Below are 20999 nucleotides of genomic sequence, written 5' to 3' on the forward strand. Positions count from 1 at the left end.
GTACTTGGAATGAGATGGAAAGCCACTGAGGAGTTGTGGTATTATCTAAAGATTCATTTTAAAAGGATCTCTCTAACGAACTTATGGTTACCGGGGGGGGGGGGGGGGGGGGGGAAGGGGGGGGAGGGATAGTTAGGGAGTTTGGGATTGACATGTACACACTGCTATATTTAAAGTGGATAACCAACAAGGACCTACTATACAGCACAGGGAACCTGCTGAATATTATGTAACAATCTAAATGGGAAAAGAATTTGAAAAAGAATAGATGCATATATATGTATAGCTGAATCACTTTGCTGTACACCCGAAACTAACACAACATTGTTAATCAACTATACTCCAATATAAAATAAAAAGTTAAAAAAGTAAAAAATAAAACGATCTCTCTAGCTACTAGGAATACATAGAGGGGCAAGAGAAGAATGAGGTAGACCACAAAGAAACTGTTGCAATAATCAGGCAAACAATGACAATGGCATAAACTAGAATTGTGGTAGTACCCATGGTGAGTATAGCCATATTGGGGATATATTTTTAAGGTAAAGCTAATAGGATTTGCTAACATATTGGATTTTGAGAGGTTAAGTATGAAAGAAAGATTAATGGTGACTTTAAAAATGTTGACCTGAACAACTGGAAAGATGGGCGTTCTATTTACCAAGATGGGGAAGACTGGGAAAGGAAAATATTTACAGGAAGAAAGATCAAAAGGTAATTAGGAACATATTAAATTTGATGTCAAGTTTGACAACTGAAGTTTAGGGGAAGGGTTGGGCTGTATATCTAAAGTTGGGAGCTATTAGTTTAGAGATGGCGTATAAGGATCATTGAGATCACCAAGGGTATTGGTGTAGATCTAGAAGAGAAAAGGCCTAAAGATTGAGACAATGAGATTAGATAAGTATAAACAAGCCTTCAGGGGTGATTTATTTAGTTACTTTCAAAAGGGATGATTTCTTTTTTTTTTTTAATTAAATTTATTTATTTATTTATTTATGGCTGCACTGGGTCTTTGTTGCTGCGCACAGGCTTTCTCTAGTTGCGGCGAACGGGGGCTACTCTTGGTTGCGGTGCGCAGGCTTCTCACTGTAGTGGCTTCTCTTGTGGAGCACGGGCTCTAGGTGCACAGGCTTCAGTAGTTGTGGCACGCAGCCTCAGTAGTTGTGGCTCACGGGCTCTAGAGCACAGGCTCAGTAGTTGTGGCCCACAGGCCTCGTTGCTCCATGGCATGTTGGGTCCTCCTGGACCAGGGCTTGAACCCGTGTCCCCTGCATTGGCAGGCGGATTCTTAACCTCTGCGCCACCAGGGAAGTCCTAGAGATGGTTTCTGAAATTAAAAAATATTCTGATATTCCTTACATGAGAAAACCTCATTTTCTGATAATAGTTGGAGTATTTCTTCTTGAAAGCAAAAGTTAGATAACCTCAGAAGAGCAGTTATTCTATGAGTTTTTGATATAAGGGATTCATTGTAGTATAATTAAGCCACGAAAAGATTTATACATCAATAACTAAAATGTAGGCTCTGCATCGTGTACTGCCATTTCAGAGAGCAAATTATGTTTGGCTGTTAAGGACAACTGATTGGTACCTGACCTCACAGTGATCTGAGATATGAACTCAAAAGGGGGAGAAAGAGCAAAACTTTGTTTCAGGAGTGACTCCAAAGTAGATTTGTCAGCCAAAGAAATAATAAGCAATAACATTTATTGAGCACTTTAAATACGAGGTCCTATGAATCAAGGATTGTTATGATTTCATTCTTCAGAAGAAGCAGCCCAGTTTTATAGGTGTTTGACATCTTGCCCAAGAGAACACGGCTAGGAAATGGCAGAGACAGAGTTCAAACAGAGGTCTGTCTGATTCCAGAGTCTGGAGTTTTCATTACACTCTCAAATAAGAATTGAGTCATTTGTGTTTATATTTATTATGTTTTCTAATTATTGATTTTTCATAATAACAAGTAGTTATTGCATGTTACAGTAGTTATTGGATAGTTGGAATATTCTTTCTATATTTTCCAAATTTACTATAATAATAACACTACGTTAGTAACAGACTTTTACATATATAAGAGAGAAATAGATTAGAAAATACATTCTATGGGAATGTGTTTTGGTATTAATATCTACATCCACAGGATAAGTAAGTGTTCAATCCTGTTTACTAATTTTTCTTTGCATAGAATTTCCTTCTTTTGTTATAATAGTTCCAACGTAAACGAGATTATTCAAGTGCTATTGAGTTTTTCCAAAAATATAATTTGTTGTGTATTTTACACTGTGTTTTTACATACATTATTTCACTTGTTCTGCATAAGTTTGTGAGCTAAATTTTTCCTGTTCGGAAATGAGAAAATAGCCACTAAACTGAACAATAGCTGTTCTTCTGATTTCTACTTTAGCACAGTTTTTTTTTTTTTTTTTTTTTTTTATTGGCTGTGTTGGGTCTTCAGTTCGTGCGAGGGCTTTCTCTAGTTACGGCAAGTGGGGGCCACCCTTCATCGCGGTGCGGGGACCGCTCTTCATCGCGGTGCGCGGGCCCTTCACTATCGCGGCCCCTCCCGTTGCGGGGCACAGGCTCCAGACGCGCAGGCTCAGTAGTTGTGGCTCACGGGCCCAGCTGCTCCGTGGCATGTGGGATCTTCCCAGACCAGGGCTCGAACCCGTGTCCCCTGCATTAGCAGGCAGATTCTCAACCACTGCGCCACCAGGGAAGCCCTAGCACAGTTTTTAATTCTGCTTTAATTTTAAGCTAAATAGAATTAGAGAATTAAAATTCCACTTAATTGAAGAAGCAGAGTTCAGAAAATATTTTAGCATACTGTGCCCTCTGGTGGGCATGTCATTACCATTATGACTTTGCTGGTTATAGCTGTTTTCAAAAATAAAAGAATGTTTCAAAAATATAATTGTTTTGTAGATAAATTTAAAAGCCAAACAGTCCCACCTGGGAATTTATTTTTTATCTATTAAGATGTCTTACAGACTTTATTTCTACATCTTCAGTTAAAACATTTGCCTCTATAAATAATACAAAAACAGTGTTTGAGATGATTGGTTTCTTCCCTAGACTGACGATGGTAAACTAATTGTTGAAGGAACCCTGGACATTTTCTGGGGAGTAAAGCGGCCTATACAACTGAAAATACAAGATGAGAAGCAAATCCCTTCTTTCACTGTGCTGAAGTCACCAGATGTCTTTTCCAAAAGGTGAGCTACCTTTTATGATTTTAATTCCTTAGAAAATGATCTTCATATTTACCTTTTCTGTGTGCCTCAAGGATGAAAGCTCTAAAGTTTATATACAACCTCATTTAATCCCCCATCAACGCTAGGACATAGGTGTTCAGAAATCAGGGCTCTGAGAGGTTAGGTAGTTTGTGCAAGATCCCCAATTACCATGTAGCAGAACTGGACTGGACCTCAGGTCTATGGGTGCCAGAGTCTGCCTCTTGACCTCTCTGCTGTATTCCTTCTCTTCTGGGAGACTGCATTCTTTCACTAGAAAAAACAAAATGTAAAGGCAAGATTTCATTAGCCCTGGTCTTATCACCAAAAAGGGGGGGATAAAATTTAAATTTCTCCTCTTCTTAGAACAAAGGGCTTTTCCTGCTTTCTGGAAAGGAGACTTAATTATGTTCCATCTGATTGCTGTGTCCTGTTAGGATCAGGACAAAGTGCATGTGAAGTACAGTAAATGCACAAAACAGTACTCTGTGTGGGTTTATGCAACTGTACCTTGAATATATAAGTTGGGCTGAGATATATATTTTCATTATCCTTTACAATTTTTAGAAAAATTAATAAATATTCCCAAAGAAATCACAGATATAAATATTGTTTTCTTCCTCCCTCCCTTCTCCCTTTCCTTTTTAATCCTTGACTTTCTAACGCATCTCCCTTTCGTGTATACATGGAGGTATCAAGCGTTCTCTTCATCCATCCTTCTATCCATAACTAGATGAGCTGGAGTTCTACCAGGAGAGAGGATAGAGAGAGAGCAGCAGAGATTGACCTTTTCCTCAATCTGACCTTTGGTCGTAACCAAGGAAAATCGGGTATCACCTTGAGGGAAGCACCACTTTTCCTTTGGGGAAAACACTGAAGTCCCACTATGATTTGCACCTTGCCAATCTTTCTCAAACGTGAGGTTCCAGCAATTCTGAACATTTTATAATTCCCTACACATATCATGCAGTTTCTTACTTTTCTGACTCTCTGCCTGGAAGCCTATCTGCTTCTCGACATCCACTTGCTAGACTCTTCCACCAATCCTTTAAGATTCAGGTCGGTAACACGTTCTCCAGAGAGCCTTTTCTGACCCTGTAGTAGGTGCCCTGACAACTTTTCTATATCCCTTTCAGAGCACGCCGTTAACTGTATTTTTAACCCCCTGCCTCCCCCTCTGGCCTGTGAGCTCCTCAAGGGTAAGGAGCATGCTTTATTCATCTTTATCCCGGTGCTCAGCAGTGTGTCGGCACAAAGAGAGGACTCAGAATTTAGTATCGAACGAAGCCCATGGAATCCTGGTGGTTAAATTACCTCTGCTCTGTTGGGTAAACTGTCTCCCCATCTACCACTTCTGATTAGTCTCCCATCCAGACTAACGAAGGGCAAAGGGTCCAGTACTTATGAAGAGCGGAAGAGAAACCACAGACTTAGGCAGCGTGATGAAGCCCTGCATCCCTCACCTTCAGGTACTAGAGGATGGATGGGGCTGATGATTCTAAAGGACGAGGAGCATTATTTAAAAGTAAAAATTACCCCTGGGCCCTGCTTTTAGGAAACTGTACAAGGTATGAATTTGGCAAAATTAGCTATCATTCTTCATATTACCTAAGAACTCATTGCAAAGTTCTCTGAGCAGTCAGCTCTTTTTGATGCATTTATATTATTTGAATCATGAACACTTGATTAATGTGGAACACTATGGGAGGATGTCAAAGAGATGCAGTAAGCTACCTGTATTATCACATTAAGCTATCACGATTTTGAATGGATATCCCAAGATATTTTCTTTAATCTCTCCAGTTAAAATTCAAACCCTTGTTCCTAGAAACACTGAATTTGAGGATGAGTTTCAGAAGCCCAGGTAGACAAGGTATATTGATGCCTTTCCATATTCTGTGGCAGTTTATAAATTAATCTCCTTATAATGTGCCTTCCATAGAATCCATTTGCCTTTTCTTATTGTTTATCAGAACAGTGAGGTGAAACAAACATAAATTATCTCCTTTAGTTTAAAGCTGAGGAAAAAAATAATAAAGTTGAGAAAGACTACCCTAGAAAACTTTGCTTGCCCTTTACCACAGTAATGAGACTTACTGGGAGAATATTTGAAGTGCAGTGTATCAGATTTTTCTGGTGGGTAAGAATTGTCAGAAAAAGATCCTTGGTCTCTGATTCCCTAGTGGGGTGCAAAGCCACTTGGTTTCAATCCAATCCTAGACACCCTCACTCTGGTTGCCACCCTCAAGGTGGTATTCATTTAAACTCTGAGCCTTGAATGAAATTGTGTAAGGAAATGGACTATTCCCTCACTCCCTAAGAATTCTTATTGTTCTCTTTCCCATACTGGGTTTGTGTGGGCAGAACTTATACCTCTACTCTCTCAGGATCACAGATTTAATATCTCCAGTGGATGGATATGGAATGTGGAATGAAAGACGTGGAAGTTGTGTACTCAGCTGCAGGAAGGGCTGCAATCTTTTCTTTCAATTCCCCTTTGGGGAGAATCATCAGTTTGTCAAGCTAGTTTGTTTTAATTATCTTTGAAATGAGTCACGCTGAATCAGCTTAAAGGGAGCTGTATAAGTTTAAAAATAAATCAGTCTGAGCTGTGACCACTTGTGACCTTTTATGGAAACAATTCTACGGACAGTACTTTGATCTCTCATATCTGGTCCAAGTATTTTGTTTTGGAAATTTTTCATAAAAACAGCTTTATTGAGGTTATGTTTGCTTGCACCAGTTTTCATTTCTGCTTTTAATGTCTTTCCAAAGTCTGCTTTGACGTGCGTTGGACAAGTCATGGCAGAATGGCATAAAGAGCAAAAACTGGACAGGTGTACATTTGAATGACATCAATAGTGTTTTTTCTTTTACAATGTGGGTAGAGAAGTGGCCGCCTTCTATGTGTCTATCAAATTTCTACCTCCTTTTTATTTTGCAGCTCATTAGAAAACCTCCCCACAGCTTAAATTTGCTAATGGTGTATATCCTGAAGCTTGATCAGGGCAACGCTAACAGTCCTGTGCTTGGGCAAGTTAAACTATTTGATATTACTTGAAGTCCCAACCAGTTTTCTTTGGAAAACTTTGGGTAACTGCCTTCAAGCTTAGTCACTTGCACAGTTGTATGTGGAGACGCTTCAAATTACACAATCCAGAGCTGAAAACGGGTGCGTTTGGGGGTGATGGGAGGGGTTGTTTATTTTTGCTAAGATGGTAAGAAGGAAAATGGGCCAAACACTGACCATATTGAGGCATGTTTGTCTCTCTGTATTTGTGTGACACCACTAAGCTGAGAGAAGGTGAGGACAGGGGTGAAGTTGGGCAGGATTACCAAGAATTTATAGCACATCACTGATCTGGTGTGCTTGGGCTCTCTCATCTTCCCCCATGGGAGATAGCATTGGGGTGCTTTGCCTTTTTAGTTTCCATTTTTCGTTGGTATTCTGTCTTTTCTATTGCTAACACTCTTTCTATGACAATCACATCTGCCTTTTTAAATTAATCTTCTATAGATTGGGGAAAATTGATAATTTTATCTATCATAAGAATGACTAGACCAAAAAAAAAAAAAAAGAATAACTAGAAAAGGGAACCCTCTTACACTGTTGGTGGCAATGTAAATTGGTGCAGCCGCTATGGAGAACATTATGGAGGTTCCTTAAAAAACTAAAAATAGAGTTACCATATGATACTGCAATCCCACTCCTGGGCATATATCCGTAAAGGATTAAAACTCTAATTTGAAAAGATACATGAACCCCAATGTTCATAGCGGCACTATTTACAGTAGCCAAGACTTGGAAGCAACCTAAATGCCCATCAAAAGATGAATGTATAAAGATGATGTTGTGTGTATGTGTGTATATATATATATATATATATATATATAAATATATATATATATATATATATATATAATGGAATATTACTCAGCCATAAAAAAGAATTAAATAATTCCATTTGCAGCGACATGGATGGACCTGGAGAACATCATACTGAGTGAAGTAAGTCAGACAAAGACAAATACCACAAATATCACTTATATGTGGAATCTAAAAAAATGATACAAATGAACTTATTTACAAAACAGAAATAGACTCACAGACACAGAAAACAAACTTACGGTTACCAAAGGGGAAAATTGGGGGAGGGATAAATTAGGAGTTTGGGATTAACAGATACACACTACTATATATAAAATAGGTAAACAACAAGGACCTCCTGTATAGCACAAGAACTATATTCAATATCTTGTAATAACCTACAATGGAAAAGAATCTGAAAAAGGAAATATATACATATATATATATATATATATCTTAATCACTTTGCTATACACCTAAAACATTGTAAATTAACTATACTTCAATTGAAAAGAAAAAAGAAAAAGGAAGAATAGCTAGAGTCTGAGTCAGGACCAAAACAGTTCTCCTTTGAGTTAAAGTTATTGCCTAAAGTTCTTGGACTTTTAAGACATTTATTTTGACTGGCTATATTCTGTATAGTACAGCTTACTAGAAAATTAATAAACAAATATATTAGGATTATCTTATCTATGTCATAAGGCTTTTATTATGAGGCTCAAATTATATGGAAGTTGTAAAAAGACATCAAAGGAATTCAGAGATCAAGGAAGAAAAGGACCATGTTTATTCATATTTGCCACCATTAGTACGAATAAGCATTTTTTGTTGTTGTTGCCACCAGTGACATTTGGGAAGAATTAATGCCACAAATTCCCTATGGATGGATATTTTTTGGTCATAAGGAAAACAGACATTATGGAAGAGACTCTTAGTAGGACCAAGACTGGTCCCAGCTACGATAGTGTCTATTAACCTAGAGACATCTAGGAATACCTTGGATCCCTAATGGCTCCTGACCTATCATGAAACGGATACAGATGATGGGGATTATGATGAGGATGACAATGAAGATGAGGACGATCACAATAGTTTTTAACACCTATTGAGTGCTTACTACGTGTTGGGCACTTTTTCAAGGATTTTACACAAATTAACTCATTTAATCTTCTCAATAACCTTATCCTACCTCATACTATAATCATCCCCATTTTATAGGTGAGAACACTAATGCACAGAGAAGATAAGTAGCTTATCTAAAGCCAGAAAGAAAATAACAATGAGTGTTGGCCCAACTGGTAAAAATAAGCAGTTGCCCAGTTTTATGTATTCTGGGCATTACAATGCATTGAAAATTGTTAGTACCCTATATAAATCATGATTTTCCAGAAAAGAAGTTTCTCATACACTTTCCTCCTTTATAAATCACATTCTTTATAGTGCTCAAGGGTCTTAAAGATAGGCTTTATATCATTATATTGAAGTCACTTTACCTAAAAATGCTTTGAATACAACAGGAACTTAATGCAAGTTGGCAGAATAAACACTTTGTATCTAAATTCTCCTAAAAGCATTGTGAGACATCTGTATAAGAATGGATTCTGTATGGTGTTAGGGAGTGTGCTAATTTCTTTCTTTTACATGTAGCTGTCCAGTTTTCCCAGCACCACTTATTAAAGAGACTGTCTTTTCTCCATTGTATATTCTTGCCTCCCTTATCAAAAATAAGGTGACCATATGTGTCCATCGACAGATGAATGGATAAAGAAGATGTGACACATATATACAATGGAATATTACTCAGCCATAAAAAGAAACGAAATTGAGTTATTTGTAGAGAGGTGGATGGACCTAAAGTCTGTCATACAGAGTGAGGTAAGTTAGAAAGAGAAAAACAAATACCGTATGCTCACACATATATATGGAATCTAAAAAAAAGGGGGGGGGTCTGAAGAACCTAGGGGCAAGACAGGAATAAAGACGCAGACATAGAGAATGGACTTGAGGACACAGGGAGGGGGAAGGGTAAGCTGGGACGAAGTGAGAGTGGCATGGACATATATACATTACCAAATGTAAAATAAATAGCTAGTGGGAAGCAGCTGCATAGCACAGGGAGATCAGCTCAGTGCTTTGTGACCACCTAGAGGGGTGGGATAGGGAGGGTGGGAGGGAGATGCAAGAGGGAGGAGATATATGTATATGTATAGCTGATTCACTTTGTTATAAAGCAGGAACTAACACACCATTGTAAAGCAATTATACTCCAATAAAGATGTTTTAAAAAAAAAAGAATGGATTATATTGGTTTCTACTAATTCCATTGGCACTTATGTTTTACAGAATCTATATAATCTTGTGGTTCAGTGTGTAACTGAATTATTGTGTCATAACATGCTCAAAATCAGTATAAGAATTATTTAAAATGCAAGCTGACTACTCTGGTATAAATATAATTTTAATAATATAAAAAATTGTTATAACTTAGGATGATGTGTCTACCTACAGAGGCCCACAGCACTATATTAATACTGTAAATCTGAAAACCATCCTATGCCTTTTTATGATAGAATAATATCTCTTACAAGATTTATTACTTTTCAGGGGAATGACACGCTGGGGAGAATTTGATGATCTTTACCGTATTAGTGATTTGGACAGGACTCAGATTCCAGTGTCTGGAGCAACAGATTCCCAGGAAGGTCAGTATCAAAATCTTATTAATGAGGAGACTTTTTTAAACTAATACAAAGCATGAATCCTAAATGTTTTTCTGAAATTCAACATTTTATATACCGTTACTTATTAAACCCTTATTTTATATTAAAAAAATATATTTTAGGAACATACTAACTTAAGTCACTACAGTGCTCATATGATGTTTAAGAACCTTACTTTGCTATATAAAAACATTATTTTTTAAATGACATCAAGTCCCTTAGATTTACTAGATTAGGGAGAACTGATGGTTTGAATAAAGTTTGTGTACATAAAATTGTTTTATATTTTCCCCAAGGATTAGGATCATTTATTAAACTCAGAATATTTCTATGTTAGACCAAGCCCTTCAGATTGAATTTTACATCTTTTGAGAGGTTGAACATTTTGGTTAATAGATATTTATATAACATTGCTTCTCAGAGGCAGATATACTGCATTCACTATATTTGATAGGGTTGTTTCAAACATTTATTTAAAAAAGAGAAATCTACTTGAACGTCAAGTGAGTTCATATCAAATTTGACAAACGAATGGAAAATGCCACCCCCTATGACATGTGACAACAGTAATCATAATAATGATGATGTGTTAGGAATAATATTAGTATCTGTCATTTACTGAGACTCGGGCATGATATCATTTTACATGGATTTTCATTTTCATGTAATATGTAGAGATCCAAGGAGAAGATGATTACTGAGGCTGGGGTGGGGTTCACATTCCCGGGATGGTGATATTACCAAACTGACTTCAGACTGAACAAGGGTATGGTGCTGGCATTATCTTCATGAATCTACCAACAACTTCCAATGTTTAGCTTAATTTTTTTCAAAGCATTCTCAGTTCAGTCCTCTCTGCTGTCTCTATAACAACTCAGATTCTGTAACAAACATGATGCTCCTTCCAGGATTCCCTTATTTTTGTCTTATGGCCTTTTGGCATCTTTTATATAAGGGTCCTTATAATTAGCCCTTTGACAACACTCACCTAAACACAAGGGAATCCCAATCTCTTGGCACCAAAGATACAATAAAAATCTATTTTTATTTAAGCACCAGTGCTAGAGAAAGATGAAGTATCACATGCTTATACTCTAATTACAATACAATTAAAATTCCAAGGTAAAATGGAAAACAAGTGTCACCAGATGGCCCTATTCTTAAACAAGATCATTGCTATTTTCTGTTTAAAAGCATTATAGTCCATTGCTTAGCTACATAATTACTAAGTATGTAATCAAATCCACCCACGATGCAAAGAGGTGAGCAGCTAAATTATATGGGCTTATAACCTTTATTCTCCCCAGATTATTTATCTTATCACAGTAGCACTCTGAAGCTTCATGCAGATGAAGAATCTGAATCCCCGTTGCTCTATAGAACCATGAGTGAAGCAACCCTGGTGAGAAAAAGGATGAAGCCTCCGATGATGGACAGAAAGGACAGACAGAAGCATAGGGCCTCTATTAACGGACACGTTTATAACCATGAAGTGAGTTACAGTTTCATTAATGTCATTTAAAAGAATGTTGTCTATTGTGCTAACAATATCACTCAATTCAATTTACAATTAAAAATAATAATAATGCCTTTAAATATACCACTACTATTACTATTGGGTACTCTCTATGTGTTAAGCTTTAAACTGTTTTGATGGATTATCTCATTAATCACTAAAACAATCCTATGAAGCAGATACCATTATGTTCCCTACTTTACATATGAGTTAACTGAGGTTCACAGAGGTTACACAATCCATCACCGGTCACACTGCTTTTAAGTAGCAACTCTGAACCCGAACCCAGCTTCTGTCTGATGCCAGAACCCAAGTTCTTAACCAACATGATCAGTGAACCCTAAGTGGCAGGCCCTGTGATACACACTGGAAATATAAAGGTGACTCAATTGATGCCTTTGCCAGCATGGAGCTCAGAGCTTGGGCAAAGAAACCAATACATCCACAAATGGCATTAAAATATGTAAGTGCTACAAAAGAGATTGGTTCAAAGTACATTCAAACATTAATGTTTAAATAAAAGGAAAAAATCAACTATAGACTTGTTTATTCTGATCAATTAAATTTTCCAGGTCTTATACATAAACCCATATCACTTTTTACACAAGTGCAATTGTAGTTTATACTATTTGCATTTTGATTTTTTTCACTTAATATGTGTTAAATTTATATGTGCCTTTCTATAGTGTTTATAAGACATTTAACTTGGCCGAAGGTAGGAAATACATCATGTTTTTGTAGAACTCAAATTTTTCATGTCATGTACTTTAGCGATCATTCATCCATTCATTAAATAAATACTTAAAAAGCACTCACTCTGTGCAAGGCACCACTCTAAGCCCTTTCATAGAAAATATTGACTCATTCATCATAAGCTTTTTTTCTTTAGGGCTTTCTACCTTTTTTCCTTCTTTTTCATCCCTTGAGAGAGTATCCATATGTTCCTTTGGAGACTGGTACAGAGAAATCTCCCTTGTGAATTCTCTGTTCAAATTAGACATTTTTCTGGCTCAAGAATTTCCTCCTGGCCAAAAAGTAACATTGACAGTCCCCCACAGATATGCAACTACCATTGTCCTGGTTTCTTCTTCTCCTCAGAATTATGCTGTATGTCATCAGCACTTGTGGGGTGATTTGTGTTAAAGTAGGCTGTGAAAGCCACATTATTCCAAATGAGCAGCTTCCAGATGGGATATGCAAGGCTAAGAATGAAATGGGCACTAAAGTTGGCAGCACAGCATCATAGCTGAATGCTTGGGTGTTGCAGCGTGATGACCTGATTGCAAATTCTTGCTGAGCAAATAAAAAATTACTCAACCTCTTAGCCTTCATTCCTTCATCCTTCCTTCTTTACAAGGCTGTTGATGGGATTAAGTGGAATGAGGTGAGTTCAGTACTTAGCATAAGTATCTGCACGAAGGAAGAACTCCGTTTACATTAGCTTTATTGATATTGATTGAAAGAGATCAAGCGGAACTAAAGATATTTCACACAAATATCATTCACTGCAGTATAATAACTAGCAGAAAACAAAACCCCAAAACCCAAATCACTCTATCAATGTGTATGCAATGATGGGCATCTAGGAATTTAAGTTGATGTAGTGGTAAGATATGTTTTTATATCATGAAACCTCTTGATAATGCCTCCAGTATTAGAGGCTTAGATTGTCATGCAGTAGTCCCAAGGGAATACATTCCAAGGCTCCCAATGGATACCTGAAACCGAGGATAGCACTGAATTCTATATATACTGTTTTTTCCTATACATACATACCTATGATAAAGTTTAATGTATAAATTAGGCAAAATAAGAGATTAACAACAATATCTAATAATCAGGTAGAATATTTATAAAAATATACTGTAAAAAATGTTATGTGAATGTGGTCTCACTCTCCCTCCATCTCTCTCAAAATATCTTATTGCACTGTATTCACCTTTGTAAGGGTGTGAGATGATAAAATACTGTGGTGTGATGAGATGAAGTGAGGTGAATAACGGAGGCATGGTGATGCAGCATTAGGCTACTCTTGATCATCTGCTTCAGATGATCCTGGACCATCAAGCCATGATGACGTCGATAGTTGGCTGTCAGGAGCAGACATTGTCAATGGTTGGGGATCTTGGGCCGGATGGAGTAGGATGGTGCAAGATTTTATCATGCTACTCAGAATTGCACACAATGTAAAATGTATGAATTGTTTATTTCTGGAATTTTCCATTTAATTTTTTTCATCTCTCTCAGGATTCTGTTTATTTTAAAATAGGAATAATGATCAAATAATGAGAAAACATTTTATGGTTATATGTTTCTTATGATTTTTTTATGGTGCATTACTAATCCCCACGAGGGATGTGTCAGACTTATCTGACCATGGAAACCTTTTACCAGGTATTATCTAAAAGGCAGACTCTTGATTAGAGCAACTTGCAGGAAATATTGTTCTAGATATTCAATTAGCAACACTTTTACCTCAATCCTCAGTTGAGATATAGGCTGAACCATATGAAATTGCCAACACTGGGCCATTTCTGACCAACCAAAAAGGAGTGATTTCATACAGTTCAAATTAAAACAATTTAGAACAATTATTCCCAACCAGGAGGGATTTTGAAATCTTCAACTACACTGAAGAATGGTGTGACTATCTAGTGAAACTGTTTTGAACATTGTCAAATGATGTTTTACCTAACTTACTCTAGAAAAAATATAAAGCTGCTTAAAGGCATACATAGTACAGTATTCAACAACAACAAAGAAAGTAAAAGTAAGAAAGCAAATTTTTAAACTGATGATCTTGGATTTTTTTGTCCAAAGGAAGGCCAGGTTCAAAATATTGACTCTCATTAATTTGTCACGTTAAGTCCTTAAAATTATATCAATCTTTTCTTTTTCTCTTCTAGACATCAATTTTCACTCCAGCCTTTGGATCAGAAACTAAGGTCAGAATAAACAGTAATATGAGAACTGAAGAAGTAATAAAGCAAATTCTCCAAAAATTTAAGGTAATCTTTATCAGTGAACTGAGCTATAAATATCTTGTATATAATTTAACTGTAGGCACGTAAATGGATTTTTCTGAAATTAAATGTTCAGTTCCAAAGAATTCTTTCCTATGTATGGTTGACCCTTGAACAAAATGGGTTTGAACTGCATGGGTCCATTTATAATATAAATGGACTGTGCCTGAGAAATTACATTATCCCCAGGGAGCAGAAAAGGTTTTATATCTGAAAGTGAAAAATGAAAGTGAAGAAACATATATAATTTGGGTCTGGTTGGCTTAGAAAACATTGACAACAAAGAATTCATGTCTGTTCTTTTTTTTCCATTGACAGATTGAAAATAGTGCCCAGGATTTTGCACTTTACATTATTTTTGCAACAGGAGGTAAGAAAGCTTGGTGGTTGTTCTTACATGACTCCAGTGTGTTATCGTTTTCTGCCCATAAGAAAGGCAGAAAAGTAGTTTACTTCCTTCTGTGGAAGAACGGGAGGGAGGGAAGGAAGAAGGAAGAGAGGGGGAGTGTTTTACATTATTCGTATTTCACAATTTCAGAGGAAGACACCCTAAGAATAAGGTATCCTAGAAGAGTTTATAATACAAAAGACTTTGCTTGTTGGCCAGTCATTAAATTATCTGAATGGCTATCAAAGAGCACTGGAGAATAGGTGGAAGGTTCCCAGGAATTGTTAGGCATTTAAGTTGACCTCTGTACTTCTTTCTTTTTCACTTTCCCTTATTATTCTAGCTCTTACTAGAGTCATCATTACATATCATTTCTTCCTCATCTTTCTTAGCACAGTGTCTGACCCATTGTGGAGTGTTCTCTCTTCCTCAGTAGAGAAAAATGTGCAGAACTTTGTGGTGGAGGTAAAAGTTTAGCAGCAGGACATTCAGAAGAGGCTATATGTGGGGTGCTAGGAGCAGGGAGTGAAAGATTAGAGAAACCCTAAGGCAATACTAAAGTGAAATCTTTGAAAGCCTTAAAACTGAAAAATTTTAAATGTTAAATTATAAAAGTAGCTCAGGTTATAATTTAAGTATCAGAATGTTTGAGCCAGAAATTAAATAGAATAAAATAATACATTTTGATCTGGAACAATTACAAGAAAATGAAAGCTGGATTTCCAAACATATACAAAATTAAAGTCCTTATAAATCAAAAGCTTAAATATAAGAAATATATTAAATTTTTGAAAATTCTAAGAGTGAGTGTGTGTGTGTGTCTGTGTGTGTGTGTATTCATTCTAGTTGTTTTGGAAAAGAACTAAAAGGTAGAAACATTGAACTGTATAAAAATGTATTGATAAAAGATACAAACATGATGAAGAAGGGTCACAATGAAAGCAACTGTAGACACATAAACAAAGTGTTAAAATTTATTCAACTATCAACTGCTATGGAAGAAAATCACAGAGATAGGCACCACTGAAGAGGACTTGGAGCAGAAGCAGAAGGCCTAGAAGCAGACCCTGTGGCGTCTTTCTACCCTGCTGCCTCTGAAAAAAAGCTCAGCAAATAGTTAGAGACCCAGAGTGAGGGCAGACAGCAGAAGTAAGAAGAACTACAGTCCTGCAGCCTGTAGAACAAAAACTACATTCACAGAAAGATAGACAAGATGAAAAGGCAGAGGACTATGTACCAGATGAAGGAACAATATAAAACCCCAGAAAAACAACTAAATGAAATGGAGATAGGCAATCTTCCAGAAAAAGAATTCAGAATAATGATAGTGAAGATAATCCAGTACCTTGGAAAAAGAATGGAGGCAAAGATCGAGAAGATGCAAGAAATGTTTAACAAAGATCTAGAAGAATTAAAGAACAAACAAACAGAGATGAACAATACAATAACTGAAATGAAAAATGCACTAGAAGGAATCAATAGCAGAATAACTGAGGCAGAACGGATAAGTGACCTGGAAGACAGAATGGTGGAATTCACTGCTGCGGAACAGACTAAAGAAAAAAGAATGAAAAGAAATGCAGACAGCCTAAGAGATCTCAGGGACAACATTAAACCCAACAACATTCTCATTATAGGGGTCCCAGAAGGAGAAGAGAGAGAGAAAGGACCCGAGAAAATATGTGAAGAGATTATAGGCAAAAACTTCCCTAACATGGGAAAGGAAATAGCCACCCAAGTCCAGGAAGCGCAGAGAGTCCCATACAGGACAAACCCAAGGAGAAACACGCCAAGACACATAGTAATCAAATTGGTAAAAATTAAAGACAGAAAAATTATTGGAAGCAGCAAGGGAAAAACGACAAATAACATAAAAGGGAACTCCCATAAGGTTAACAGCTGATTTCTCGGCAGAAACTACAAACCAGAAGGGAGTGGCATGATATACTTAAAGTGATGAAAGGGAAGAACCTACAACCAAGATTACTCTACCCAGCAAGGATATCATACAGATTTGATGGAGAAATCAAAAGCTTTACAGACAAGCAAAATCTAAGAGAATTCAGCACCACCAAACCAGCTCTACAACAAATGCTAAAGTAACTTCTCTAAGTGGGAAACACAAGAGAAGAAAAGAACCTACAAAAACAAACCCAAAACAATTAAGAAAATGGTAATAGGAACATACATATTGATAATTACCTTAAAGGTGAAAGGATTAAATGTTCCAACCAAAAGACACAGGCTTGCTGAATGGATACAAAAACAAGACCCATATATATGCTGTCTACAAGAGACCCACTTCAGACCTAGGGACACATACAGACTGAAAGTGAGGGGATGGAAAAAGATATCCCATGCAAATGGAAATCAAAAGAAAGCTGGAGTAGCAATACTCATATCAGAGAAAATAGACTTTCAAATAAAGAATGTTACAAGAGACAAGGAAGGACACTACGTAATGATCAAGGGATCAATCCAAGAAGAAGATATAACAATTGTAAATATTTATGCACCCAACATAGGAGCACCTAAATACATAAGGCAAATATTAACAACCATAAAAGGGGAAATCGACAGTAACACAATCATAGTAGGGGACTTTAACACCCCACTTTCACCAATGGACAGATCATCCAAACAGAAAATTAATAAGGAAACACAAGCTTTAAATGACACAATAGACCAGATAGATTTAATTGATATTTATAGGACATTCCACCCAAAAACAGCAGATTACACTTTCTTCTCCAGTGTGCATGGAACATTCTCCAGGATAGATCACATCTTGGGTCACAAATCAAGCCTCAGTAAATTTAAGAAAATTGAAATCATATCAAGCATCTTTTCTGACCACAAGGCTATGAGATTAGAAATCAATTACAGGGAAAAAAACGTAAAAAACACAAACACATGGAGGCTAAACAATATGTTACTAAATAACCAAGAGATCACTAAAGAAATCAAACAGGAAGTCAAAAAATACCTAGAGAAAAATGACAATGAAAACACGACGATCCAAAACCTATGGGATGCAACAATAGAAGTTCTAAGAGGGAAGTTTATAGCTATACAAGCCTACCTAAAGAAACAAGAAAAATCTCAAATAAACAATCTAACGTTACACCTAAAGGAAGTAGAGAAAGAAGAACAAACAAAATCCGAAGTTAGCAGAAGGAAAGAAATCATAAAGATCAGAGCAGAAATAAATGAAATAGAAACAAAGAAAACAATAGCAAAGATCAATAAAACTAAAAGCTGGTTCTTTGAGAAGATAAACAAAATTGATAAACCATTAGCCAGACTCATCAAGAAAAAGAGGGAGAGGACTCAAATCAATAAAACTAGAAATGGAAACGGAGAAGTTACAACAGACACCACAGAGATACAAAGCATCCTAAGAGACTACTACAAGCAACTCTATGCCAATAAAATGGACAACCTGGAAGAAATGGACAAATTCTTAGAAGGTATAACCTTCCAAGACTGAACGAGGAAGAAATAGAAAACATGAACAGACCAATCACAAGTAATGAAATTGAAACTGTGGTTAAAAATCTTCCAACAAACAGAAGTCCAGGACCAGATGGCCTCACAGGTGAATTCTATCAAACATTTAGAGAAGCGCTAACACCCATCCTTCTCAAACTCTTCCAAACAATTGCAGAGGAAGGAAACTCCCAAACTCATTCTATGAGGCCACCATCACCCTGATACCAAAACCAGACAAAGATACTAAAAGAAAAGAAAATTACAGACCAATATCACTGATGAATATAGATGCAAAAATCCTCAACAAAATACTAGCAAACAGAATCCAACAACACATTAAAAGGATCACACACCATGATCGAGTGGGATTTATCCCAGAGATGCAAGGATTCTTCAATATATGCAAATCAATCAATGTGATACACCATATTAACAAATTGAAGAAGAAAAACCATGTGATCATCTCAATAGATGCAGAAAAAGCTTTTGACAAAATTCAACACCCATTTATGTTAAAAGCTCTCCAATAAGTGGGCATAGAGGGAACCTACTTCAGCATAATAAAGGCCATATATGAGAAATCCACAGCAAACATCATTCTCAATGGTGAAAAACTGAAAGCATTTCCTCTAAGATCAGGAACAAGACAAGGATGTCCACTCTCACCACTATTATTCAACATAGTTTTGGAAGTCCTAGCCACGGCAATCAGAGAACAAAAAGAAATAAAAGGAATACAAATCGGAAAAGAAGTAAAACTGTCACTGTTTGCAGATGACATGATACTATACATAGAGAATCCTAAAGATGCCACCAGAAAACTGCTACAGCTAATCAATGAATTTGGTAAAGTTGCAGGATACAAAATTAATGCACAGAAATCTCTTGCATTCCAATACACTAATGATGAAAAATCTGAAAGAGAAATTAAGGAAACACTCCCATTTACCACTGCAACAAAAAGAATAAAATACCTAAGAATAAACTTACCTAGGAAGACAAAAGACCTGTATGCAGGAAACTATAATACACTGATGAAAGAAATTAAAGATGATACAAACAGGTAGAGAGATATACCATGTTCTTGGATTGGAAGAATCAACATTGTGAAAATGAGTATACTACCCAAAGCAATCTACAGATTCAATGCAATCCCTATCAAACTACCAATGGCATTTTTTACATAACTAGAACAAAAAATCTTGAAATTTGTATGGAGACACAAAAGACCCCGAATAGCCAAAGCAATCTTGAGGGGAAAAAATGGAGCTGGAGGAATCAGACTCCCTGACTTCAGACTATACTACAAAGCTACAGTAATCAAGACAATATGGTACTGGCACAAAAACAGAAATATAGATCAGTGGAACAGGATAGAAAGCCCAGAGATAAACCCATGCACCTATGGTCAACTAATCTATGACAAAGGAGGCAAGGCTATACAATGGAGAAAAGACAGTCTCTTCAATAAGTGGTGCTGGGAAAACTGGACAGCTACATGTAAAAGAATGAAATTAGAACACTCCCTAACACCATACACAAAAATAAACTCAAAATGGATTAGAGACCTAAATGTAAGACCAGGCACTATAAAACTCTTCGAGGAAAACATAGGCAGAACACTCTTTGACATAAATCACAGCAAGATCTTTTTTGATCCACCTCCTAGAGTAATGGAAATAAAAACAAAAATAAACAAATGGGACCTAATGAAGCTTAAAAGCTTTTGCACAGCAAAGGAAACCATAAACAAGATGAAAAGACAACCCTCAGAATGGGAGAAAATATTTGCAAATGAATCATTGGACAAAGGATTAATCTCCAAAATATATATACAGCTCATGCAGCTCAATATTAAAAAAACAAACAACCCAATCCAAAAATGGGCAGAAGACCTAAATAGACATTTCTCCATAGAAGCCATACAGATGGCCAAGAGGCACATGAAAAGCTGCTCAACATCACTAATTATTAGAGAAATGCAAATCAAAACTACAATGAGGTATCACCTCACACCAGTTAGAATGGGCATCATCAGAAATTCTACAAACAGTAAATGCTGGAGAGGGTGTGGAGAAAAGGGAACCCTCTTGCACTGTTGGTGGGAATGTAAATTGATACGGCCACTATGGAGAACAGTATGGAGGTTCCTTAAAGAACTAAGAATAGAATTACCATATGACCCAGCAATACCACTACTGGGCATATACCCAGAGAAAACCATAATTCAAAAAGACACATGCACCCCAATGTTCATTGCAGCACTATTTACAATAGCCAGGTCATGGAAGCAACCTAAATGCCCATCGACAGATGAATGGATAAAGAAGAAGTGGTACATATATACAATGGAATATTACTCAACCATAAAAAGGAACGAAATTGGGTCATTTGTAGAGACGTGGATGCATCTAGAGACTGTCATACAGAGTGAAGTAAGTCAGAAAGAGAAAAACAAATGTCGTATATTAACGCATATATGTGGAACCTAGGAAATGGTACAGATGAACCGGTTTGCAGAGCAGAAATTGAGACACAAAAGTAGAGAAAAAATGTATGGACACCAAGCAGGGAAAGCGGCGGGTGGTGGGGGTTGTGGTGTGATGAATTGGGAGATTGGGATTGACATGTATACACTGATGTGTATAAAATGGACAACTAATAAGAAAATAAATAATTTTTTTAAAAAAGAAAAAAAAGATACAAGCATTATGAAGAATATCAGATAAAAGATTAATACCTACAATGTCAAAAAGTTC

At 36.6% G+C, this 20999-nt stretch overlaps 2 protein-coding genes across 3 annotated transcripts in view; one reads left to right on the forward strand and one right to left on the reverse strand.

The window, feature by feature from the left end:
* Positions 1-20999, forward strand: part of RASSF6 (Ras association domain family member 6) — a 68343-nt gene that overhangs the window by 39451 nt on the left and 7893 nt on the right. For both annotated transcript variants that reach the window (XM_057547031.1, XM_007179845.2), the window contains exons 4-8: positions 3076-3215; positions 9706-9803; positions 11129-11313; positions 14244-14345; positions 14679-14730. In XM_057547031.1, the coding sequence (XP_057403014.1) occupies positions 3076-3215; positions 9706-9803; positions 11129-11313; positions 14244-14345; positions 14679-14730 (577 nt within the window). The remainder of the gene's footprint in view (positions 1-3075; positions 3216-9705; positions 9804-11128; positions 11314-14243; positions 14346-14678; positions 14731-20999) is intronic.
* The window catches only part of LOC103007378 (alpha-fetoprotein-like), a 100894-nt gene that overhangs the window by 29919 nt on the left and 49976 nt on the right, over positions 1-20999 (reverse strand). The window contains exon 14 of the transcript XR_009008392.1: positions 3405-3506. The gene's annotated coding sequence lies outside the window, so the exon portion shown is untranslated. The remainder of the gene's footprint in view (positions 1-3404; positions 3507-20999) is intronic.

This window comes from Balaenoptera acutorostrata, chromosome 5 (genome assembly GCF_949987535.1).
Source record: "Balaenoptera acutorostrata chromosome 5, mBalAcu1.1, whole genome shotgun sequence".
Classification (NCBI taxonomy): domain Eukaryota; kingdom Metazoa; phylum Chordata; class Mammalia; order Artiodactyla; family Balaenopteridae; genus Balaenoptera; species Balaenoptera acutorostrata.